Source organism: Garra rufa, chromosome 25 (genome assembly GCF_049309525.1).
Source record: "Garra rufa chromosome 25, GarRuf1.0, whole genome shotgun sequence".
Taxonomy (NCBI): Eukaryota; Metazoa; Chordata; class Actinopteri; order Cypriniformes; family Cyprinidae; genus Garra; species Garra rufa.
Window position 1 is genome coordinate 37,272,318 of NC_133385.1, and position 25,674 is coordinate 37,297,991.

General features: G+C 38.0%; 4 protein-coding genes across 5 annotated transcripts; 2 read left to right on the forward strand and 2 right to left on the reverse strand.

Moving 5' to 3' along the window:
* Positions 1–1,091: 1,091 nt before the first annotated feature.
* On the reverse strand, positions 1,092–2,943 carry LOC141301511 (calcitonin-1-like). The gene is made up of 4 exons (XM_073831705.1): positions 2,878–2,943; positions 2,662–2,753; positions 2,440–2,571; positions 1,092–2,094 (listed from the first exon to the last, which is right to left on the reverse strand). Exons 2-4 carry the CDS (start codon positions 2,745–2,747, stop codon positions 1,905–1,907), a joined length of 408 nt encoding a protein of 135 aa, XP_073687806.1. The 5' UTR covers positions 2,748–2,753; positions 2,878–2,943; the 3' UTR covers positions 1,092–1,904.
* Positions 2,944–5,844: 2,901 nt separating this feature from the next.
* psma1 (proteasome 20S subunit alpha 1) lies at positions 5,845–10,624 on the forward strand. Of its 2 annotated transcripts, XM_073831704.1 has the most exons (10): positions 5,845–5,957; positions 6,991–7,035; positions 7,187–7,288; positions 9,220–9,323; positions 9,443–9,531; positions 9,641–9,711; positions 9,792–9,921; positions 10,068–10,147; positions 10,221–10,325; positions 10,409–10,624. In XM_073831704.1, exons 1-10 carry the CDS (start codon positions 5,955–5,957, stop codon positions 10,466–10,468), a joined length of 789 nt encoding a protein of 262 aa, XP_073687805.1. In that variant the 5' UTR covers positions 5,845–5,954; the 3' UTR covers positions 10,469–10,624. The 2 variants fall into 2 exon arrangements, with proteins under 2 accessions (XP_073687805.1, XP_073687804.1); XM_073831703.1 differs by lacking the exon at positions 5,845–5,957 and having other exon boundaries at positions 6,970–7,035.
* A 3,065-nt stretch (positions 10,625–13,689) lies between these two features.
* ric3b (RIC3 acetylcholine receptor chaperone b) lies at positions 13,690–18,667 on the reverse strand. Its single transcript, XM_073832199.1, has 6 exons — positions 18,147–18,667; positions 17,163–17,386; positions 15,363–15,444; positions 15,144–15,237; positions 14,954–15,075; positions 13,690–14,874 (listed from the first exon to the last, which is right to left on the reverse strand). The coding sequence occupies exons 1-6, from the start codon at positions 18,262–18,264 to the stop codon at positions 14,609–14,611; spliced, it is 906 nt and encodes a 301-aa protein (XP_073688300.1). The 5' UTR covers positions 18,265–18,667; the 3' UTR covers positions 13,690–14,608.
* Positions 18,668–20,065: 1,398 nt separating this feature from the next.
* Positions 20,066–25,434, forward strand: rpl27a (ribosomal protein L27a). Its single transcript, XM_073831944.1, has 4 exons — positions 20,066–20,215; positions 20,317–20,392; positions 23,760–23,934; positions 25,270–25,434. Exons 2-4 carry the CDS (start codon positions 20,361–20,363, stop codon positions 25,396–25,398), a joined length of 336 nt encoding a protein of 111 aa, XP_073688045.1. The 5' UTR covers positions 20,066–20,215; positions 20,317–20,360; the 3' UTR covers positions 25,399–25,434.
* Positions 25,435–25,674: the final 240 nt, after the last annotated feature.

Genomic DNA, 25,674 nt, shown 5'->3' on the forward strand with positions numbered 1-25,674 from the left:
TGAAACAGAAAAAACAAAACCATCAGGAAGGCATGCCCACAAGACATTCACCAGAGACTCTCAGAAGCGTCTTCATACCCCGCATGACTGGAGCCGCTCACATCCGAGAGTTTCTCCTCCGACGGCCGAACGCCTGAGAGCCCACGTTAGTCGGGACGAAGTTGCTGTTGCCCATCCCACCGGAACGGCTCAGGAAGTCCGCCAGACGGTGAGTGACACACGTGGCTGTGTTGCACGCGCGCTTCTGTGCCGTAACTCTGCTTCAATACAGAGCGAGACCACACTTCAGATATACATTTACAGCAGTCGGTTTTACTGGCATGCATTAACTGTGATGTTTGTGGCATTATCACTCTTATTATTGGTCATCTCAGACGTCTTACCTCGAAATCGTGGTGTATCTGATGTTTATTTTGTAGAGGCACCCAGAGATAACATGCATGCAAAACCAATGCAACTAATCATTTGACAAAGGAAGAGTTCCTGATATAAAAATAACTTTATTGAACTTAAACACTTGAAAGAAATCATACTTTTTTTTCATTTGATTCTTATCTTTAGCTTTATAATACATGTATTCGGTTATTCAAGAGGCATGTGTGAATACACTGAAAAAATGATTCATTGAATTTACTCAATCTTTTAAAGGTAAGTGTTTGCAATCAATTAATTTTAGCTGCATTTAAGTAAAACAAATGTTGAAAGTTATCCTACTACTTTTGTTTATTTAAATGCAGCTAAAATAAATTGATTGTAACCACTTACCAATAATGAAACAAATGATCGATTGAATTTACTCAATTTTTTAAAGGTAAGTGGTTGCAATCAATTAATTTTAGCTGCATTTAAGTAAAAAATAATGTTGAAAGTTAGTCAACAAAATGTTTTTATATAAATGTAGCTAAAATAAATTGATTGCGAACACTTACCAACACCAAAAGAAATTATTGATTGAATTTACTCACTTTTTTTAAGGTGAGTGTTTGCAATCAATTAATTTTAGCTGCATTTAAGTAAACATAATGTTGAAAATTAGTCAACAAAATATGTTAATTTAAATGTAGCTAAAAAATTAATTGCAACTGAAAAGAATGATCGATTGAATTTACTCAATTTTTTAAAGGTAAGTGGTTGCAATCAATTTATTTTAGCTGCATTTAAGTAAAAAATAATGTTGAAAGTTAGTCAACAAAATGTTTTTACATAAACGTAGCTAAAATAAATTAATTTCAACGACTTACCAACACCAAAAATATTATGAATTGAATTTACTCAGTGTTTTAAAGGTAAGTGTTTGCAATCAATTAATTTTAGCTGCATTTAAGTAAAAAATTGTTGAAAGTTAGTCAACTACTTTTGTTTATTTAAATGCAGTTAAAATAAATTGATTGTAACTACTTACCAACACCAAAAAACTGATTGATTGAATTTACTCCATTTTTTAAAGGTAAGTGGTTGCAATCAATTAATTTTAGCTGTATTTAAGTAAAAAAAAATAATGCTGAAAGTTAGTCAACAAAATGTGTGTTTTTATTTAATGTAGCTAAAAAATTAATTGCAACTGAAAAAAAAAAGATTGATTGAATTTACTAAATTTTTTAAGGTAAGTGGTTGCAATCAATTTATTTTAGTTGCATTTAAGTAAAAAATCATGTTGAAAGTTAGTCAACAAAATGTGTTAATTTAAATGTAGCTAAAATAAATTGATTGCAACCACTTACCAATGAATCATTTTTTCAGTGTAAAAAACCTATTCCTGAATTTATGTAGGGAAGAAATTTAATCTAGATTTTTAACATGCCCAAAGTAAGAAAGAAAAAGACCAATGCATCCAGCCGTTAGTGTGCGCTCAGTCAAGCAGGCAGAATCCACATGCAACGGGACCGTAGGACACAGGGTTAGGGTTAGATGGCGTTAAACGTTTCTTCGTAGCTCGTAAACTGATTGCCCTCGAGCAGGCTGCGTTTCTTGCCGGGCGTACCGGCGCCCACGTCCGTCTGCGGGAACGTTTGTAATTTGTGCAGCTCCTGGGAGAGTTTTCCCAGCACGCAGGTGCTGAGATTGGAGCAGCGCTTGGACAGGAATCTGCCCTGGCTGTCGGGAGAAACACACATGCAGACAGGCGGATCATCACAGACATGCAGGCTCCCACCCATAGAGCCCTTCACTGCATGCATCAGGTTAAGAGAGAGAACATGCTGTGCGTCCTCAGACAGGAGAACTAACAAACAAACTCTTGGGGTTAACATGCAACCATTCCAGTCAACATGCTGCTGCTTCTACTTCTACTGCTGTTAGGACATTCCCTCAGCAAGCAAACCGGGTTTTACTGCCTTACACTGAAGTAAAGGAAGGTAGTGGATTCCTCACTAGGATTTGAATCTACTCTGATTGCCTCTTGCTGAAACTCTTTGCATTAAGAAGCTGCTGAGGTCGTACCTGCTGTCGTCGTTCGTCGGCTCCAGGTCTTCTGCTGTCATCTGCGCTACGTTTTTGACTATAGCGCTCAGTAGTCTTCGTGCTTCGTAGTCCATCAACGCAAATCTGTCTGTCAGAGATTCTGAACCAGGTCTGCAGACAAGCATCAAACGGAGAAGAGCAACAGTTTGCAACTGAGAGATCCATCGGCTCTTTTCACAGTCAAACGGCAAGATGTTTTACCTGGCTGGGGCGGCGCTGGAGCTGTACATCTGGCAGACGACCGCGGCGTAAGCCACAAGGAAGGCAGAGATCTTTGACGTAAACATGGTACCCTGAGCCAAAAAAAAAGCATGCCTTGTGACTCACCTTCCAAGAGGGTCCTCTCTTCAAACCAATTAGTTAAATGAAAGCTTCAAAGATTTCAGTCTCACAAAAGTAACATTTTAGACAACTCACCTTGTCCTGCTGTTTGATAAAAAAAGTTGATTCTCTGATCTCAACGACCAGCTTGATACTACTGTGTGCGGCTTGAATGGTCCAGCCCCTATATATTGACTATGAGGAGTTGTGTAGTATCTGTGTAGGTGTTTAATTATCTCCCGTCGGCCAATCGTCACACAGACTGGCAGCAGTCAGCCAATCGTGGCTCTGGCGCTGATAATGTCTAAAGATCTACCTTGACGTCATTCTTGAGTCACTAAGTGCTCCATTCAGTAAAGTCACGCTCATGAAGCCTTCCATATCTGCACTTGCATCTACATTCGGCTCATTTAGGTTAAATTAAATAAATGCTCTGAATAAACACACTATGAGATCAATATTCTTATACTGGCATCCAAATCTGTTGCATCCAGTGGACACTCATGAAGGACTTGCTCATGCAGCCATCTGCTGGTCAGACAGGAGAACTGCTAGTTCAATCATGAGTTATTATGACAATGTTTTCTAGATTTTACTGCAGAGTTTTATGTGAATCTGACAGGAGCCTAAACTAGGATTGTTCACTCGATCTGTCATCGTTTTGTTTGGGCCATAAAACATAACATGTAACATACATTTAAAGTTACACTTTACAATAAGGTTCCTTCGGTTAACAGTAACATGAACTCACAATGAAAAATACTTAAAACACTGAAGTGTTTATTTATTTTAGCTATTAATAAAGGATTTATAATTTTAGTTATTACAGTCACTTTTTCAAAACTCTGCACAGTTTTCCTAACCATCTTTCAAGTTGACACAGAAGTTTCACATTCAAAATGCATTAAAACTACCAAAACACTTCATTAATGCCTCAAATCAGCTTTATGTTCATATCGCTGAATACATTTTGTGCCAAAGCAATGATCCACAGTTAGACTGATGTTGTGCTCGCTGTGTAAAGAGTTTTGAAAACGTGACCCAAGTATTGAGAAATGTGTCCTAGAGATTGATAAAAAGAACTGTAATGACTTTAATTTATTGTAAAGTATTACCTGTTTATTCTCACATCTTAAAGATATCCAATAATGTGAACCTGTGCATCAGTTTTTATGCACAACTTCTGTGGACAACTGGAAAAAGCATATATTTGCAAATATTTAATGTTGTAAAAACTGAAAGGTAATGCATTACAATAATAAGGTCTCATTTGATAACATGTTGTTGACATGAACCAAAACACCTGGCAAATATGTTCAATCAGGATTGATAAGAGTGCAAGGTTAAAGCTACAATATGTATGATGTTTTTTAATTAAAATTTGCAAAAACCACTAGAAGAGTGTTCTATATTTCGCTGACTTGAGTGCTTACATTATTTCAAATGTTTAAAAGAACGTTTAAATCCAGAGAGACAAGCACTGTTATTGCATCGCCTACATATGACGTCATACACCCTCGATTTTCCGATTTTTTAGAAAACATTGAACCCCAAAGATGCTTTAATATGACGAACACACAGAGTAGCATTATAACAGAAATATACACTCATTTGCACTCAAATGTATCTAGTATGATAAAACAGCGCTGTTGTTTCCTACATACGTATGACCGAAAGAAGCGGAAGTGGGCAACTGTGGCATAATAACAGCTCTGCTCCTTTCGAGCCATGTATCGCTTCCACGACTTCCAGCCCCACCCTGCTTCATACTACAGTGACCTTAACAAGACTTTAATGCATTAGCTCATCCATGGACATGATTTCTGCCCCCGACAGATTGCTTCGACTGAAGGAATGACTACAACTCCCATGATTCCACACTCAATCACGGCCTCATCAAACTACGCCTTTGTTTCTTGTTTGTTTTGAATATGCGCCCTCTAGTGCTGAAAACTGTATGTTAAACTAAATAATCATGAAAAATTATGCAAATGTGTCTCGCTTACTGCTCATGACAGGTTAGCTCAGAATAGCGAGGTCATTAATCGACACAAAAGACGTCCAATGGTGTGATAGAAAATGTCCACCGGTGTGACTTCTGTACGGTCACACCACTGGACGAAGATGTCACACCAGAGGACAAGGTCTGTGTAAGAAGCATTTTAAATAATTAAAATAAGATTTGTTTAACTCCTTTTTATTGTTTTGTTGATCATTTTCTGTGTTCTTGAATGCAATAATTACAGAAAACTTGTACTGTTAAGTGTCATAAAGAGAAGTCTAAAATGTGTTTTGTATAAAAACGGTGATATACGTTGTTTGTGTCAAAATTGAACTTTTTCTCCTTTGACATGTTCAAAATTAAATAGAAATACTTTATTAGCCATTTCTGTCCTTCAGTGTGAGGTTATGTCCTGTGGTGTGACACACATATAAGAACCACCGATTTGTTTTTGTCTCAAAATATCTTTAAAAACAGTTAAGTATTGCAATATCACTCATCTTAAAATGGTATCATTTGTAAAAGTTTCGAACAGATGACAGCAAAGTTTGTCTGGAAATTGCCCAACAAGTCATGGGGAAAGAATTATGCTAATTATAATTTCATATTTAATAAATAACACTATATGAAAATAAGCATCTAACAGTGAAGATAATCATAAAATACTTTCATTTTTATTTATTAACATTTTTATGCTTTTATTTTTTAATTTATAAAAGGTGTAATTTATTTAGCCATGCTATGGTCAGTTTTAAGATTTGGTCCATATAGCACAAAGAAATGTTTATCCATTTACTGCAATTTAAACAACAACAATATTATATTCATATGTATCTTTTTTGATCATTTTTACAGTGAAAATACCAGGCTTATGGATGTTACATCTTTGTGTACTGACTGAAAAGAATCTGGGCTTGGTCAAATGAAATCATGTTTTTGTGGTTGGGAAGCTTATTTTTCCAACATGGTGTAAGTTTTATTTATGTGTTATTGTTTTTATTTTATTTATTTATTTTTTGAACAGTGGATGGCGCTGCAGATATAATAAAGAACACCCAGAACACGCAGTCTGTGCTCGATTAGTTCGGTCTTCTGAACTGAGGAACTGAGGACAACAAATCGAGCTGAATCATCGCGCGCTCAGTGGATAGACTCCCGGTTTATAGCAAACATGGTGAGAAATGATCATATATTACGCTCTAACTTACACATAGTCGTCGGTCAATAGTATATTTGATCATTTTCTAGTATTAGAGTTAGTGAAGTGTTAGTGTGGTGATTAGTGTGGTATAGTGAGAGTGAATGATGAGCGTGAGTAAGCGGAATACTCGCGGGGTCATACACAAACTCACACAATAAACTATAAACTTCAGTCTTCGGCTTTTAAACACTGGTGCTTGTAAATTGACTTGTATTTGACTAGAAATATTGGTGTTTTTTATGTTCAACGATTAAATCTATTCTATGTGTGGCTGTTGAATGAGGCCGCAGCTTTCGATTTCGTTGATGCCGCCCCTGAGCTAACACTGAGGAAACACCATTAACTCTAACAATTACACATATATTTGTTGTAATAATTGACTGTATAATTATTTTATGAGAGTTTGTGCATTGCAGTAATAGTAATAAATATACATTAAAAATATAAATGTAAATAATTGCACCTTAGCATTCTTGAAAAGTTGTTGCTGATCTACTGATATACATTTATGGTAAACTAAAATATACTTTAATGTAACTTTCTAATCATATATCTAACACATTTGTAATTACATGTTTTAATAAAGAATTTGCAATTTAGTACAAAAAATGTCATTTTTAATATAACATTATGCTTCAAATCAACGCATCAAAATAATTTGTAACTTTTTTTAAAGCATTGCAGACGATGATTAAATAACCATTTAAAATGTACTTTACAGTAAACTTTTATTTTGACATTATCTGACAGAAAGTGCACTTTTCACAAATGTAGTTCTCAAATGTAATCACTTAGTTGTAGCCATGACAGTGAACACCTAACAAATGATCTCTAAGTACAGTTTGTTTGTTTGTTTTTTAATAAATATTTAAATATTTACAAATGCATATTCAGCACACTCCATTTTCTCAAGAATGAACTCGTCTGAATGAATGAATTATTATAAGCGTTATTTTGAGTGTAGATCGTTCAGATTTCAATGATGATGTTTGTTTGTTTTTTGCAGTTTCGTAACCAGTATGACAATGATGTGACCGTATGGAGTCCTCAGGTAATGAAGGCATGGTTGGCTCTTTAAACGTGCAGCAGATGTTTGTGTGTGTGTGTGTGTGTGTGTGTGTGTGTGTGTGTGTGTGTGTGTGTGTGTGTGTGTGTGTGTGTTTGTGTAGTCGGTGTGTGTTGATGTGTGTGTTTGTGTTCAGGGCCGCATTCATCAGATCGAGTATGCCATGGAGGCGGTGAAGCAGGGTTCAGCCACCGTGGGACTCAAATCCCGCACTCACGCCGTTCTGGTGGCCCTCAAGGTACTCGCACTAGTGCACCACATCAGCCGTACCCCTGATCATGTGTGTGCCGGAGGAACGCTTTAGCAATAAACCAACAACCTGACAGCTTAGCAATCACATGGCCCCGACACCCAGAGCAAAAAACAACTAGATAAAAAGTTTATCAAGACCAACTTTAGGTTAGCTTGAGAAAGCCTAGCTTGAAAGTTTAAAGCAGCTGTAAAAGCTTAATGTTTTGAATTTTATATAGACGTTTTTCTTGAACACGGAAGTAAGTCTGACTCTTAACTGAACGAATGCTTTGCATTTCCGGTCTGCATTGTTTCTAGTCAAATAAGGGTATATTCCGAGCTAATAAACTAATGTTAAACCTATTAAAATGTTTTTTTAATAGCACATGGCTCCATAGCGCCATCACTCGGCAATGTCGCAATGACCGTCATTTGTCAGTGCCTCACTTTAATGAGTGTGTAGATCAATGGTTCTCAACTCCAGTCCTCGGGGCCCACTGCTCTGCACATTTTGTATGTTCCTGAATCTGACACTCAGTTCAGTTCATGGATCTTTCTCCTAATGAGCTGATAATCTGAATCAGGTGTGTTAAATGAGGGAGACACACAAAATGTGGAGAGCATCAGGCCCTGAGGACTGGAGTTGAGAACCACTGGTGTAGATGACACGAAGCAGCGGACGTTAGCCACATTAAAAACAGATGGACGCTATTTGAATGGGTTCCTATGGAAACCGGAACAGAAAAGCATTCAATCTGACGTTAGAATTCGTAATGGCGGCGCTCATCGTTTACTCAGGAAAAAGGTCTATAAATAGATTAGATGATTAGCATGCTAGCATGATTAGAATGTAGTCAGCATGATTATAACATTTTTCTAACATGTTTAGTATTGCTGCGTCCCAATTCACCTACTTATACTATGCCCTAAAAGTAAAAGTATGTCATTAGCAAGTTTTAGCATGTTTCTAACATAACATGTTACTCGCATTATTAGCATGTCATTAGCAAGTTGTTAATATGTTTTTAACATGATTAACATGTCATTAGCATGTTACTAGCATGTCATTAGCAAGTTTTAAGCATGATTAGCAAGTTGCTAGCACATTTCTAACATGTTTCTAGCCTAATTACCAAGTTGCTAGCATGTTTCTAGCATTATTAGCAAGTTGTTAGCATGTTTCTAGCATGATTAGCAAGTTGTTAACATGTTTCTCGTATGATTAGCAAGTTGCTAGCATGAAATTAACATGCATTATTAGCAAGTTGTTAGCATGTTTCTAGCATAATAAGCATGTTACTGGCATGTTGCTCACATGATTAACCTGTTACTAGCATGATTGTAGTTGCTAGGCTAGGCTAAATAGTTAAATAGATTAGAAATATTAGATAGAATGTAAGCTTGAATGGACAGCTGATAGAAGGGAAGCTTGATTGAGTCTCAAGGGATTCTGGGAGTTTAAATTTAAATTTTGACAGTTGGAGTTTGAATAGTGTTGTCTCATTTGAACATTCCGTTAATGGGATTTCTATCATTTTTAATCTTCAATTTTATAAACTACAAGTCAGATCAGTCTGAAAAGATGGATTACACCAAGTGAGATCAGTCTGAAGAGCTGGGCTGAGTTTGGTGCTTCTAGCTTGAAAGCTCTAGGACAGTGGTCTCAAACTCAGTTCCTGGAGGGCCGTAGCTCTGCAGATTTTAGATCCAACCAGCTCCAACTCACACCTGCTTGGAAGGTTCTGGTGACCCTTGATTATCTGCATCAGGTGTGTTTGATTAGGGTTGGAGCTGAACTGGTCAGAGCTGTGGCCCTCCAGGAGTAGAGTTTGAGACCACTGCTCTAGGAGGAGTAGCGTACAGAAATTTAGTCGAAGAATAAAAAGCTTGGCCTTCTCAAGCCACTCCAATAACCCTGTTGAATGTGTGTGTTCATAGAGAGCTCAGTCTGAACTGGCCGCCCATCAGAAGAAGATCCTTCACGTTGACAACCACGTGGGCATCTCCATCGCAGGACTGACGGCGGACGCCCGACTCCTCTGGTAAATCACAAACCAGCGTTTGGAGATCTGTAACGGTCAGGCGCTGTACATCTCTCTGTCTCGTTCTCATCAGTGTTGAATTCAGATCATAAATGTGTCTCGTCTCTCTTTCTGAAAAGCAACTTCATGCGGCAGGAGTGTCTGGACTCCAGGTTTGTCTTCGATAGACCTCTTCCTGTGTCTAGACTGGTCTCGCTCATTGGAAGCAGTATCCTTTGAGCTTGTCGCTCTGAAGAGCTCACTTGTTGTATCTCGTACTGTTCAGTAGAAGTGTCTAAAGACTAGCTGCTATATTTCTTGAGCGTGAAATCCCACAGAAACTCAGATTCCCACGCAGCGCTACGGCAGACGGCCGTATGGAGTGGGGCTGCTGATCGCAGGATATGACGTGAGTACATGCGTGTTGCTCGTCGAATGTAAGCGGCGATGTGTTCAATGGTAAATTCTCGCTGTGTTTGTGAACTTCAGGACATGGGGCCACACATCTTCCAGACGTGCCCCTCGGCCAATTACTTCGACTGTAAGGCCATGTCCATCGGCGCTCGCTCGCAGTCGGCCCGCACCTACCTGGAGAGACACATGGAGGCCTTCCTGGACTGTATGTCATCTAGAAACACAAATAGATGTTCAGCACACTTTCTGTTTCTGGACTTTTGCGTAGATGATCTTCTATGGGCTATAATGTCTCCATAAAGATGCTCTGAGTAGAGATGATGATGCAGATGAATGTGGTTTTGTTTCCAGGTGAGCTGAATGATCTGGTGCAGCATGGTCTGCGTGCGCTGCGGGAGACTCTTCCTGCCGAACAGGATCTGACCACAAAGGTTTGATATTTCATCCCGTCGCCGTACTCGTTACCACTGTGACGTCATGTGACCATCTGCCTGTTTTCTCTAGAACGTGTCCGTCGGGATTTTGGGAAAGGAGATGGAGTTCACCATCTATGACGACGAAGATGTGGCCAAGTTCCTGGAGGGTCTGGAGGAGAGACCCCAAAGACGGGTGAGGATTGTTGGAGGTGTTTGCAGGTTTCTGCAGGTGTTTGAGGAAGTGTGTGATGTACTGATGGTGTTTGTGGACCGCAGGTGGCCCAGCCAGCAGATGAAGCGGCTCCAGCTGTACCTGATGAACCCATGGAGCACTAACACCTACTTCTCTAGTTCTGCCGTAGAGCTCCTCTGGTTTGCTGAAATAAAACAAAACGTGTAACATTTAAACTCCTCACACGTTATACAGTACACAATGAAACCTTCATTTTCTATCTGTGAGTTTAAGAGTAATAAAACTGTTTTTGTTTCTTTCTCAGTGTTTTTGTGCCACCTTCTTTTGCCAGAAAATGCTTCATTAGGGGTTCAAGAATGCAGTGCTCAAACCCTATTGGGATTATTTTTCTCCACTAAAACTGATTGTGCTGACCAAACCATAAGGCCTAGAGAGCTGAACATTGGTCCTAAGGTAGAGCTCCCTGAGAGCACATCCTAACAAAAACTCACCCCAATCGGCCTAACGGGGTGCTACAACGCAAAAAAACTAAAATTGCAGGCATTTTTGGCAGTAGCTCGTACACAGTTTGTTGTAGACTCAAAAACATCATTGGATTCCTTGGGTCAGCACGAACAAAAACCAAACCAAAGACACATTCTCTGGACACTGAATGTCAATAATTATCAAAAAAAGTTGAAATTTCGACTCTCAGTCAGATGGGAACGTCAAAAAGTTCTATGCTAATGTTAGCCAATTGCTATATTTAGCTGTAACTCTTGAACAGAATGTGATATCTTCACCAAACTCAGGACACGTGTATAAACTCAATCTTTGTTCAAAATAAAAAAATTGTGCAGCTCTGCCAACGTTATAAATATGCAACCGTTGGTCCGATCGACTTGAAAATTGGTATGCAGTTTCTTAGTCTAAAGTGGCACAAGTATCTCAAAAAAGCATGGCCGCCGTCAGCCAATGAAGTTTAAACACTTATTTGACAAGGTTAACGGAGGCCGATTGGAATGAAATTGTGTGGGCATGTTCGACTCATGGCCCTAAAGGTCTGTAAGAATTTTGGAAGAAATCGGCCACGAGTTTTATGGCTCTGTAATCACGTGGCGTTTCACACATCCACACAATATGCATATCATTTGATAGATCTCCTCATGCTGGGAAACTTTGCCTCAAGAACCATTGCTGTCAAATCATTCATTAATTATTGTCAATTATGTTAAAAACCTACTTTTGCTAATTATCCCTGTGCTTTTCACCCAATCTCGATCAAACCACTGCAGTGCAGTTCTCTAGACTCTCTAGATCAATAAATATCAAAGAAATGTTGTATTTTGTCCTTTGGTTGGCCATAACGGGGTCATTTTAAAAAGGGGTGTGGCCACATATAGCCAAAAGCCTATAAAACCTGAACAAAAACTCAAAGCTTTATGAAAATCGGTGAAAACGTGTTCCAGAGCATGCATGAAAACTCTTTAACTAGTTTCATGAAAATCGAACCATAGGTGGCACTATAACAGTTAAAAAGATGTCAAAAACATGATATTTCTATAGTAAAAGCACTAACGTCGCAATAAAACATCCATATATTCACATATATTATTTATATCATATGATACATCTCCTCATTCTGAACAACTTTGCCTCTAGGACCACTGTTGTCAATCAAACTGTTCTTTTAATACGTGAGATTATTCTCTAGACAGAGCAGGGCTGCTCAAACCTGTTCCTGGGGTCCGTTCTTCGTACCTCGCTAACTAAGTTAGCTGGATTTGATTGTTGACGATTTTGCGTGATCTTGGATCGCTCGGTTCTTCGAAGCTCATCCGGAACTTGCTGTCATAGCAACAGGTGCGCAAGCTTAAATGTAAACAGGATTTAGGCTGCGCTCCTGGCCGGTTATGATTGGTTGAAATGGCGAGGTCACATCTGATTGGTTAAAGAGCACGACTGACGCGGACTGACTCACGTGGGGAAAAAAAAGTATCTTGCAAGAAAGTATATATCTTTTTTTACAGTCTTTGGTATATATATATATCAGAGGTTCCAAAAAATATTTGGCAGCACAACTGTTGACATTATCCAACATTGATCATTCTAATGATAAATCAGCATATTAGAATGATTTCTGAAGGATCATGTGACACTTAAGACTGGAGTAACAGCTGATAAAAATTCAGCTTTTCATCACAGGAATAAATTCTATTTTAAAGTATGTTAAAATAAAAAACATTATTTTATATTGTAAAAACATTTTGCACTATTACTGTTTTTTCTGTATTTTTAATCAAATAAATACAGCCTTGATGAGTATAAGAGACTTCTTTAAAGACGATTACAAGTCTTACTGACCCCAAACTTTTAAACAGTAGTGTATAAAAAAAAATAAAAATATAAATAAAATAACATATCAAGGAAAAAACATGTAACATGGGCAGCATTAACGCATTTAATGTGTTCACAACTTTTTGCCAGCCCTCTCTCCTTGCTTTTCCAGCCTTTGCAGTGTTCCCTTGCGTTTTAACTCTGAAACTCCTGAAATCCCTCAATCAAGAGTTCTTGCTCTGCTGCAGAAAAATACTGAGCACGCTCCTTCGTCATGTTCGCCGACCAATCAAAGAGTTGCCGATCAATGTTTCTACTATCGATACGTAGCCCCTTTTAAGCCACCCAGTGATCTCAAATAACTTCATCCAGCTATACTAATCATCAACAACAGGTGCGTTCGGAGAACCGGAATAGCGAGCTCATAGTTAGCGCGATGATTTGATCTTGGATGTGTCATTTGATCTTGGATGTAGTAAGCGAGGTACGAAGAACGGACCCCTGGAGATCTACCTGCCTGCAGACTTTAGTTCCAGTCCTGCTCCAACGCAGCTGTCTGTAATTATCAAGTGCTAACTAAGAGGTTAATTAGCTGGTCCAGGTGTGTTTGATCAGGGATGGAGCTGAACTTCGCAAGATAGTAGATCTCCAGGAACAGGGAAAAAAAATAACCCTTTGCATTTGGACAGCTATAACAGGGACATTTAATAATAGGTTCTTTACATAGTCTACCAAAAAGCCTAAAAAAACCACCACTTTTTAAAACTGTGGAAGATTAGGCATAATTTATGCACATAAAATGTGTGTGCATAATCATGCTTAATAAACAATAGTTTAACCATTTCATTTCTGTGTATGCTTCTGTTTGTGAGTGTATTCTCCATTCTTTCTCATCTGGGCTTACATGCTTGTTTTTAATTTAAAATTTTTTTTTTTTTTTTTTTTGGTAAATGTAAAAGCCCTTTCACACCAACAGTGAAATTAATGAGCCTCAGGCTGAAGGAAATTCACATAGAATACACAAAGGATGTTTAATTATTACAGGTACTGAATCTGTTTTTGTGCAAGTGAGATGAGTAAATGCATATTGACTTTTAGTCTTAAACTACAGTAACGTATGTTTACACAAATGACACAACACCAGGAATTATCTCAACATAGGGACAGGAGAGAGGAGCTGATACATGGGAAAACAAAGTAACTGGTGTAACTTATTTTAAAAAGTCACTTAAAGTAAGTTTTCCATAGTAGTTCAGACCAGACAGTGATCATCAGCTCTGGGACTCTGTCACATCTTAGAGTTCGGTATGACTCTGATCATCATCAGCACTGATAAACTCATCATCTCATTAACTAATGAAGGTGCCATTCACTGGATGGAGAACCAAAGAAATAATCATCAGCTGTGTGTTTTATTAACACAGTATGCAACAATAAATGATAAACATTCATGCAAGTATGAAAAGAGAACATGAATAAATGATAAACAATAAAAGCATCAATGTTTACTACACAAGTGATGAAATTAGAAGCACACAAACAAAACTAAACGGAATTACAGTCAGAGCTTTCTGTAAAATGTATAAAGCAAAAAAACTGAGGTGGGGGGCTTTTATTGCACTTCTGTTAAATCAGACTGTTGTACATGAAGGGTTGCTTTCTTTAAGTGATGCATTAGATGTAAATACAGCATGCAATAACATTTGAGATCCAAGAAATTTGAACACAGCTAAAATGGCTCATGTTTCTCTGAACACAAGACCTGTTTGCATATTGTTTACATTATGAACATAGGCCGAGGTTCCTGCACAATAGAGAGGATATTGATCATTAATACTCATCCGTTGGTTTGGAAGCAATCGTGTGATATGTTGACACAGCTGCTCTGTCCTGTGTGTCTGGCAAACACGCTGTGCTCAATATAAGGTGAAAGACGTCCATGCAGCAATTGTCATTACTCAGATGTTTTATTGTTTGTTTCTCCGCCTGACGACGCCGTGTTCCGTGATGTCACTTCCTGATTGAGCTTCAGTCTCTGGCTGTGATTCACACAAAGAAATGTCCTCTATCTTTGTGTTTCTGTTGGCGTCCGTCTCCTCGTCGCGGTCGCTGACGGACTCTTCCTCAGGAGGGTTGGTGTCTGCAGTCGTCTCCTGATCGTCTGAGCTGGAGTGAGATGAATGAACACAACAGAAATGCTCCTTCAGCTCTTTCCCGTCGTCCTCAGGAAGATCTGCGAAAATAAAACCGTGATTAAAGACTGCGATGATGTGTGAAAGATCTGCGAGCGTAACGTGATCTGCGCGTCTCACCGTCCCACTCCGTCTTTGCTGGGAGCGTGTCCACGAATCGTCCGTCCTGCATGACGCGAGTGATCTCCTGCAGCTGGAACAGCAGCTTCTGCTCCTCATCCAGCGCCACCGCTGCTCCCTCACTGAGCACACAAACACACGTCACACGCCGACCTCACAGAGAAACACACAGACACACAGATATCCACACCTGTCTGAGCCAGCGCTGGCCGCAGAAATGATCCTCTCGATCACGTCCTTCGTCTCATTCAGTCTGTCCTGCAGCTGAGCCAGCTCAAAATCAGCTGAGAGAGAGAGAGATGCGTTACTCAACACACACACACACACACACACACACTGACACACACATATATACACACACACACACACACTGACACACACATGTAAAGCTGTTTAAATGTGATCATACTTATTTTCCTCTTCATGTTTTCTGATCTGACCGCAGTGAATCGGCCCTCTGGAGGTTTCGTTGTGTTGCCTTTGGACGTGATCTTCAACAGACACAAATAAAAACCTCACGTCATCCGAGCTATAGCTGCTCATAATCACCATTATTGAACACAATTTTCCCAAACTTTATATTACTGATTCATTTAAAGATAGCAATACAGCAGAAAGAAGATACAAATTTAAAAAAAGGGCATTTTTTTGGAAAATAAAAAAATACTGAATACTTTTATGCAAATCTAAAGTAACAATACTACAGAAACTGAATGTAAAATAAAACGGCGTCTTCACTGTAATAGTTAAACGTGCTTTGTTTCTTATTGAAACTACAAAAGTCCTTCATTCAAGAGCAGTGAGTGATTTTTCTCTTTATATTTATATTTTTACGTTTTATTAATATTAAGCACAGAGACGGCAGAAGGAATATTATTTGTTGGCGCTTTAAGAGCCGCACGGATCCAATATACTATTTATACTATCCAATATATAATTTACACACAGATTTACATTCTCAACTGTTTATGATCATTTACAGTTTTTTACAGACGCTAGGACACATTTCTCAATTCTTAGGTCACTTTTGCAAAACTCTTCACTCAATTCTCCTAACCGACTTTCAGCTTGGCAAAGCAGTTCATTTCACATTCAAAATGCACCACAACTACCAAAACACTTTATTCAGGTCTCAAATAAACTCATTCTTCCAGAACACTAGGTTGACAGCCGACAAACACACTTTGTCACCCACAAAACAACGACCTAAAAAACACTAACAACATGTAGCATTACACAGTGTTTTCTTGTGTAAAACAAGGACACATCTCTGTTTATAATTGCAATATATATTGTTTATAACTGCAATATATGTTACTGGAATGAATCAGACATGATGCAGAATTCGTCTATATTTTATGTTGTTTATTAATTTTTATTTTTTTGCACTAAGTAATTCCAAAATACAAGAATTTGTATACACACCATCCACTGATACAGATACAATAGTAATGCTAATCTACTGCATTTTTAGATTTGAAATATGTTTCAATAAAATATTGCTGTTGAATTTTGCTGTCTTATTCAGTTTTGCATTATGTCATTGTTTTGAACATAGTATGTAAGCAGGTGCAAAATGTGCTGTACGTACAAAGATTTTTGTCAGTTGTTGTGTCTGAGTGAGAAAAGAATTCATGAAATTTGAGAGATGTAGTCATTGAATGCATTTTGTGCCAAAACAATGATAATTGATCCTCAGTTTAGCCCACATAGACTTCTGTTGTGTTCACTGTGTGAAGAGTTTTGCAAAAGTGACCTAAGTATTGAGAAATGTGTCCTAGCGTCTGTAAAAAACTGTAAGACAGAACTGACAAGGGTTTACATCAATAATCACCAAACGCCTCATTTGGAAATATTTTTGTGTATTTGAGTGTTTAGGCGCACCTTGAGCTAAAAGATAACTTTACATGTGGGTGATCTGCTTTCTTACGCGCGATTAAAAACACAACATCAAAGAAACATTAATAAATCAAGCACGTCCCGTTTTATGAAAGTCCCGTAACGTGATTTTGCTGATTTGCATGTGAAATTAGGCTTTTATGGAGGAGAAAAAGCACACCACTGGAAAGACGGCGGAATGGGGCGCAATAATCGTTTCATCTCCATTACTGCATTTTCATGATCATTTGAAGCAGAAACCAAAATCGAAACCGAATTTGGATTAATTGCACAGCTCTAAACTGAGCCTAATCCAGGAGTGCCTCCTCACCTTAAACAGAATGTAAAGGATGTAGAGTAAGATCCCGAAGCCGTAGATGGGAATGATCTGGCCGGCGAGGTTGGACTTTCCTCCGGTGCTGGCGCCGGTGCCGCCTCCTTTGGCTCGAGCGATGGCCTCGGGGTTGTGGGCTCTGGAGGTCTGCCGGACGGAGCGCCGCTGCTCCTCGGATACAGACGCTCTGTGTGGCATTGGAGGAAAATGACCTGCGGGCCCTTCGTCAGACATTTACAAACTGACATCAGTGTTTACAATTTACAGGACAAACATGTACAGATAATGCACTCACCCTGAGTCATCCAAGATGTTCATGTCTTGTTTCTTTATGTTTTTTTGAGAAAAACATTTCAGAATTTCTCTCCATATAGTGGACTTCTATGGTGCCCTGAGTTTGAGCTTCCAAAATGCAGTTTAAACGCAGCTTCAAATGACTCTAACGATCCCAGACGAGGAAGAAGAGTCTGCATTTAAACTGCATTTTGGAAGCTCAAACTCTATGCACCATATATATCCATTATATAAAGAGAAATCCTGAAATGTTTTTCTCAGAAAACTATTTCTTTACAACTGAAGAAAGACAGTCATGAACATCTTTGATGGCAAGCCGATTTGTTCTGGAAGTGAACTAATCATTTAAGGGATCTTCCTTTCATCTCATCATATGAATACTTACGCAGTTATTACTACTTTTCCATACATATATAGATCACCACGGCACGGTTTATTTAAGGTTTGCGTATAATTTAAAAAAAAAAAAAAACATTTCAAATACATTTCATGTGAAGCTGTGTTTTAATGCAACGTTCCAATGGCTTTTTATTTACTGTTATTATTTTTCGTTTTGGCTGTAGGTACATTTCGCTATATCACTATATTACTTAATGCCTTTGAAGAATCAAATACAGAAAACATGTATTTCTTTGCGTACTCTAGAAATAACAGGAATAATGCATGCAACAGAAGATGCTGGAGTACCGTCGGTGTGCGGCGTGTCTCTGTTTCCTCGCGATAAGAGCATCTTCGGCAGCAGCAGCGCGACGCACAGCAGCACACACGACACGATAGTCAGCTTCTGAAACGTGGAAACCGTCATGTTTGATGCTGTCTTATCTCAGAGTGACTCTGGACTAACTGTATCCGCATCTGTGACCCGCACCTGCCTCCAGCATCTACAGGAAAACAGCCTCCTCATTTCCGGAGTGCTGCCATAGAAACGGGATATATAGGGAATCAGAATGACGAAGTGGGCGAGGTTTAGCGGGACAGGTGCGACGAGGTAATACTCCATTGTAATGCTCTTATTCTGGATCTCAAAGAGTGTTTTAGTTCAGTCAGAAAACAGTCTGTCGGCGGCGTCATCACTGATGTGTAAATACTGTCCGCTCTGCTGATGAAACTGCGCCGGACACGTGATACTTTTGACTTTTCTCAGCGCTGATCGAGACAGACCAATCACAGACGATTGATTATTTGGGTGCTGATTTTTATTAAATGTTTATATATTTATATACAATTTCCCCACATTTCAGCGTCTCAGGAAAACAGCAACATTAGACAACAAATGTCTGACACATACGCAAAAAAGAAATGCCGAAGGTATATTGTACTATGATTCACATTAATAAATGTTATTTTATTTTATTTTTTTGTATGTAATTAGACATGTTGGATGTAATGTTTGAATGTAATGTTTATTTTTATTAGTGTTATAGTTTTTAAAGGTTCTTATTATTGCAGTTTATATAACAAAGAACATACAAAGGCAATAACATAAATTACATCAAAACAACAAAAAAACATTTTAAAAAATTACAAATAAAATAAGGAAAGCAATAAACATTAACAACAAACAATAGACAATTAACAACAATAAACAAAAAGGCTTTAAAGTAGTTTACAGTTTTGTTTTGTTTGTTATTTCTTGTTTCTTTTAACGTATACAGATAGTGACTTATTTCTATTTTAAAATTAGTAAAATTTACAAAATTAGTTTTTTTCACTGACAATTTGTGAATAATGAATTTTCTGTATAAAATGAGTAAATTCACAATATACCAAATTTTGAAGTCAACAGCATACTCATAAAAAAAATAAAATAGCCTTTTCTTTGAGTTGCAATTCAACTTTGTTTAACAAGAAAAAAAAAATCACACCGAAATAATACAATCTTGAAATAAATGGACAATACTCTTGTTTTCCTCTTAAAAAATAAAATACAATGGATCAATAAACAATCTTGAAAGATACCTCTCTAATTTTAATAGTGATACAGTTACAGCTGACATCTTGGAATTGTGATCTCCAAAAACAAATGGCTAAAGGAACAGCAGAAATTTAAGATAAATATAATTACTTTTTTAATTTATTTATTTTTTTACATTTTATATTTATACCTTCCAATTTAAGACTAAAATCTAAATTTGGTTTTTCATCTATTTACTTTCCGAGAATTTATCTACTAAGTTCTGAGGGAATGGTATTAATTACCATCATATACTCTTTAACAGGTGTATGAAATGATTTTTTTTTCTGCAGGTAAGCACACTTATTAGTGTTATAGCAGTAGTTTTGACTCCAGTCTGCAGGCGGCGCTCTCTCGTTGAAATCCCGCTGGACGCGGCCGACACGCATAATCTCGCGAGACCACAGATCAACTTCCTCTTTGCGTTCTCTGCCGCCATGGTAGGTGCTCATGAAGCGCTCTCTGACTGTCATTAAAACGTCAATCCCTTTCAATCCTGTATTAAATAGAGTCAGAACAGCGTTGTAATTTGTTGATGTGATTCCTTATAAGCTGAAGTGTGATTAGCAGTCTGTATTGTGCAGATGTTGTCCGAGATGCAGAGCTATTTTAGCGGAATAATAGCCGTGTAGCGGCGATCTCGCTGCTAGTTTCCGACAGCGCTGTAGTGTGTCTCAGTAATCAAGTAAAATACCGCAATGTGTAAATCACACTCAAATAAATGTATTTTCTTCACAGCCGACCAAAAAGTCCAAGACTAGGAAGCTGCGCGGGCACGTCAGCCACGGGCACGGGCGTATCGGTCAGTAATACACGTGTGGCTGATGTTAACACACACCAGGGGCTTGAGAATGCTGTGTGTTTGGAGCTCTTTGTCACATTAATGTTTGATGGTTTCTGTAGGCAAGCACAGGAAGCATCCTGGAGGTCGCGGTAATGCTGGTGGCATGCATCATCACAGAATCAACTTCGACAAATAGTGAGTACAAACCTGACCCTTCAAATGCGATTCACTGTAAATACAGCAATCAGCAAAACATAAGTTTCGATTGAGCTGTGTGTGTTTATACTGTAGCTTCAAATGTTGCTAAAACCCACTTCAGCTTCAGAATGTGCTTTCTAGGCCTTCTGAATACAGTTTTACTAATTATTAGGGTACTTAATCCTAAATTCAGATATCCTCATATTAAAACCTTAAGGTTAAATTTGGAGAAAAAGTAATATTCATTCATTCAAAGTTGTGGTTTTACTTGCATGCTAGTGTTGTCACGGTACCAAAATTTCAGTATTCGGTACCAATACCATTGAAAATTCACGGTTCTCGGTACCAATTTCGGTACCAAAGCAAAACACAATAACATATTAATTGAGCAACACTATTTTTTATTAATAAACGAACAAAAATAAAATGTACAAAAAAACAGTGCCATTCTTTATACTTACATAAAATGTTAAAAGTTTTTCCACAGGTTAAAAAAGTATTTCAAGGATTGAAAACATTTTAGTAATTAAATAACATCTAAATAAATTACAGGCATAAAAAATGTAAAGAAGCTTCACCCAACCATTTTGTCATATTTCTGCTGCTGCTGAAAAACATCTGTAACCGTTGTCTGTTTTAGAGTTCGCTGGGGTCTTTCATGATCTTCCTCAATCTGCAGCTGTAAAAAGAAAATATAATATACTTAAGTAAAGCCGTGGACTAAGTCTGACCAGATGTGACATTAGATCATTGACACCAGCAAAAATATTAATTTTCAGTAAACCTCAGCTGTTATAATAAATGTAGATAAGATTACATATATTAAGACCAGTGTCTATCACAGATGAAAACTGCAGTATTAAAAACACTGTACAATTTTAATTTGTACAATTTTCACATTGCCTAACAATAAACAGTAGTTATATGGCAATTATTCTTCGTAAGTTTAGGTTAATTTCAACATTTACTACTGCATAAAATCATGTTAATCTGTTAAACATGAACAAACATGAATGATCATGTGTTTGTATTAAATAACATTTCACAAACATGAATTAATGTTGTAAAAATACTCTAAGTTTATGTTAGATGATGCATGAATTTGATCTTATTGTAAAGTATTACCAAACTAAACAGGGAATAAAACGTGTTTTATTTGATTGTACTTTTATTCAATCCAAACTGCATTCATATTTATTAACAAAAAGCTTTTTAAATCTGCTAGTTATCCAGCCTAGAATAAGTCTAGAACGTTTTCTGACAGACGAATATTAAGGACATAAACATTAACAACACATTTGTACAATCTCTAACACACATTTTGGATACACAGGTCATTTGTGTGTAAAAATAGTAAATACATAATGTCCTTTTTTTTTTTTTTACTCTAACAAAAGTTATAGGAGCGTTGTTTCAAATTCATTCTAAGGCTCAGCGTATTAGCGTTAGCCGCGCTTATGCTAACGATTCACTACACAAACGGTGATGTTTATTTCAGTCTTACATTCAAATTAAAATATGCAATAATGCTCTAAATATGAAATTAAAATGAAACTTACCTTACTTGAACTCTTTCATTTGATCCCTGAGTCGGTCTTTGAGGTGTTTTAAGTTTAATGTGTTTCCTCCTTTCGAGAGAAGCTAGACGACATCCTTTGCAAATAGTTTTTTGATGATCTATGATGTTCGCCATGTTTAGCCGCAAATCCAAACTAATTGGAGCAAGCATGGCTCTTCTTTGTCAACAAGTGGATTCAGAGCCACGGCATCAGCAGCGGCAGTTGAAGAGAGCGCAACCGCGCAGTGCGCACCTTTTGTGTAGCGTATCAAGAACCGGGTTGACCGGATAGTCGGTACCACCGGTACTTAAGAAAACCTGGTACCGTAACGTTTTAATTTTTTTAGTACCGACTTGGTACCGAAGTACCGGGACTTTTGACAACACTATTGCATGCACTGCAAAAGAGTAATGTAATGGTTTTCTCATATTAATATCATCCTTAAATGTTACTTAGAATACAAACTCGAGACATGAAGACTTGTTTTGAGAAACTAAGCATGTTGGTATGCTTTAAAACAAGAACAATTATTTTGTGATGTTTCAATCAAACTTAAGTCATTTTAAACAATTCCACAGAAAATGAGATGTATTTTGTCATCTCACTTCTTCTCAAGTAAATGTATCTTGATTTAAGGGCGAGACATTGCAGGCAAAAACGCTGTTTTTCTTTCATGCATCTGTCAAGTTTGACATTGTGCTTTTTGGTTTTTCATAGTGTTTTTTCAGACTAGTAGACAGAAAACACCCAAAAGACAGTTTCTTTTATAGCACTATCTATTTTTGTCAATGGATTTCACTTACAAAACATATTTTTTAAAGGCTGTGAGTCATTTCTCCTACATTGAGCCATAAATCTCCACTTCAGTAGCACTTACACGGTACTTTGATTAGTAGTAAATCTCCATCACGTGCGTTCAGCTGGAGCGGCAATTAATACACTGAGGCGTAAATCACTGACAAGCTACGCCAAATCGCGCTCAAAATCGCATTCGAGCTTGTCAGTGACTTCTCTGTGTATTAATTGCTCCAGCTGAACGCACGTGATGGAGATTTACTACTAATCAAAGTACCAGCTTCATTGACTAAACGCGCCTCACAACATCGTGCGGTTGATCGTGCAGCCCTAACACACCACACTTTACATTTTTATTCCTGTCTATATCCTGAAGGTTTTTACAGAGGGATTTGTTTGTATATGGTTTGACGAAATGAGACCCAAAGTCCCCTCTGTAAAAACATATGACTCTAAGTCAAAATTAAACAAGTATTTTGAAACTAACTTCATCCAGTGTTTATTTTTGTACTAGAAATGTAGTCAAATTACCGCATATCTCATGAAATAATGGCTCATTTGCATATTTAAACCTAGCGTTTTAGGAAACTTGTAATACAAAAAATTCTTGTAATTATCACTGTAATCAACTAACTGGGTAAGTAAAGTGATGACTATTAGTTTTTGTTTTTGTTTTTTACCCTATTCACCTGCAGTGTCTCGCCTTAAAACTCTTGAGATGCTTGTAATGGAAAATAAGACGAGATCACAACAGGAACATCAGTTTTTCTGCATGTGGATCAATGTACAGTCAAAGATATGGCTATTTCCATATGCTGCTCGATGGCACTAGAGGTGTTTGTTGTTGTAGAATTCAGGATGTATTTCTACATGTTAATGCAACTGATTTGACACTACATTGGTTTTTGAAGAAAGTTAGCAGAAACCCTGTTATGTTTAATGTGAATGTTGTGATTTGTATTTTTAATGTTTGTTGTTGCTGAGTGCTGATTGGTGTTTGTTTCCTTCAGTCATCCTGGATATTTTGGTAAGGTGGGTATGAGACATTACCACTTGAAGAGGAACACTCTGTTCTGCCCCACCATTAACCTGGACAAGCTGTGGACGCTGGTCAGCGAGCAAACCAGAGCTCACTTCGGCAAGATCCCCGACGGGCCGGCACCCATCATCGACGTCGTGCGCGCCGTGAGTGACCCGACTCTGTGCTTTACATCGCATCCACTCTGCTCTTTAGAAATGTGGCGTTCCTGCTCATCATTAAGGACAAACATGCAGTGCTTTGGGTCACCAAGACCAGCGCTGGAAACCACTGCTGCACGCACTGTTCATTTGTAGCTTGTGTTTTTCCATCACTTTTCTGACTGGTGTTCTCTGGTCTTCCCCAGCTGGACTGTGTGTGTGTGGATGTGTTTAGTCTTGCAGGTTTCATTTGTGACCCTGGACCACAAAAGCGGTTTAAACTTACTTCTAAGACTAACATTTCTGAGTGCTGCTCCTCCTCGAGCTTTAACTCTCCAAACTCAGGCCAGATCTTCAACTGATCCGACTCCAGTTGCTGGATCTTTTCTAACTGATCCGACTAAAGTTTTCATCATCATATCCAGAAATGATTCAAACTGGGACAAATCCCATAGACTTAGTTGACGGAATGTTCAAAACTCCCACAATCCCTTGAGACTCAATCAAACTTCCCTTCTATGTGCTATATTTATAATCCATTTAAACTTGTCTGTCTACGCCTAGCAACTAGAATGCTAATGATGCTTAACACTGGCTAGTAACTTGCTAATCATGTTCGTCTGTCTGACAGACCGTTGCCTTCAAAGCATTCAAGCTTTAAAACTACTTTAAACTTCACTCTTTTTTAGACTGAAAAACTTAAAACTTTTAAATACGTTTTCAAACTTTCTGATCAGGCTTTCTCATGCCAACTTAAAGTTTGTCTTGACACCTTTTTATCTAGTTTAAACGTCAAAAACTGAATAAGTGTTGAATTGATGTGTGATTTGGTAGGGCAATATTTCGAGATGCTGCCATGGTGGAGGGTGGAAAAAATCCAAATATTGACAATGTCTTTTAAAGTCTAAATAAAGTTCTTAGCAATGCACATTACTAATCAAATTAAGTTTTGAGATATTTACAGTAGGAAACTTACAAAAAGTCACTAATTTTGATCCATACAACGTACTAATATACCTGTGCTTCTTCAGACTGGTTTTGTGCTCCAGGGTCACATGTGTCCTGATAGAATTAGTAGAATTAGTGAGAGGACCGTTTAAGTGCGTTTCATTCAGTCCAGTCCTGGTTTTCTTATTATTTGAGACTTGCAGTTTAATGCTTTGAACTTGGTTTATACCCAGTTTCATATCTGGAGAAGCATGTATTTTGTATTTGGGGTTATTTATTTATTTTAACAGTTTTCTAAGCGTAAGCTGTGCGTTTAAGTAATTAGTGTTCACTGTCACAGCTGCTTGAGTCTCTGGTTCCAGAGGAGTGTGCTGATGTTGTGTTGTGTTTCAGGGCTACTTCAAGGTGTTGGGTAAAGGCAAACTGCCCAAGCAGCCGGTGATCGTGAAGGCCAAGTACTTCAGCAGACGGGCCGAGGAGAAGATCAAGAGTGTTGGAGGAGCGTGTGTGCTGACCGCTTAAGCTCCTTTTGCTAAATAAAAGATCTGGAAAAATTCATCTTCATGGTTTCTGTTTGTTTGGGGGGGGGGTTATCCTGATCAAACACTGGCAGGTGATTATCTCAGGGGTGATAGGCGTTCAGGTTCGCGGATATTGATCTGTCATTTCTCAAAATCTGAGAATCAGAGAGCAGCTTTAACGCTCAACGACTCAAACAATATACATACTAGCTGATGAGCCAATCAGAAGTAGGGAAAGGGCGGGCCTTGTGTCTTTGTCAAATAGATTGATACAGGT

Coding starts and splice junctions, on each gene's coding strand:
- rpl27a (XM_073831944.1), top strand. CDS start 20,361: ATGCATCATCACAGAATCAACTTCGACAAATA. Junction 20,393..23,759: donor AGAATCAACTTCGACAAATA/GTGAGTACAAAC, acceptor TGTTTCCTTCAG/TCATCCTGGATATTTTGGTA. Junction 23,935..25,269: donor TCATCGACGTCGTGCGCGCC/GTGAGTGACCCG, acceptor GTTGTGTTTCAG/GGCTACTTCAAGGTGTTGGG.
- psma1 (XM_073831703.1), top strand. CDS start 6,970: ATGTTTGTTTGTTTTTTGCAGTTTCGTAACCAGTATGACAATGATGTG. Junction 7,289..9,219: donor CCGTTCTGGTGGCCCTCAAG/GTACTCGCACTA, acceptor GTGTGTTCATAG/AGAGCTCAGTCTGAACTGGC. Junction 9,712..9,791: donor TGCTGATCGCAGGATATGAC/GTGAGTACATGC, acceptor TGTGAACTTCAG/GACATGGGGCCACACATCTT.
- LOC141301511 (XM_073831705.1), bottom strand. CDS start 2,747: ATGTTTACGTCAAAGATCTCTGCCTTCCTTGTGGCTTACGCCGCGGTC. Junction 2,572..2,661: donor TCCAGCGCCGCCCCAGCCAG/GTAAAACATCTT, acceptor GCTTGTCTGCAG/ACCTGGTTCAGAATCTCTGA. Junction 2,095..2,439: donor CCGACGAACGACGACAGCAG/GTACGACCTCAG, acceptor TTCTCCCGACAG/CCAGGGCAGATTCCTGTCCA.
- ric3b (XM_073832199.1), bottom strand. CDS start 18,264: ATGACGGTTTCCACGTTTCAGAAGCTGACTATCGTGTCGTGTGTGCTG. Junction 15,445..17,162: donor TCCTTTACATTCTGTTTAAG/GTGAGGAGGCAC, acceptor TGTCTGTTGAAG/ATCACGTCCAAAGGCAACAC. Junction 14,875..14,953: donor AGCAAAGACGGAGTGGGACG/GTGAGACGCGCA, acceptor TTATTTTCGCAG/ATCTTCCTGAGGACGACGGG.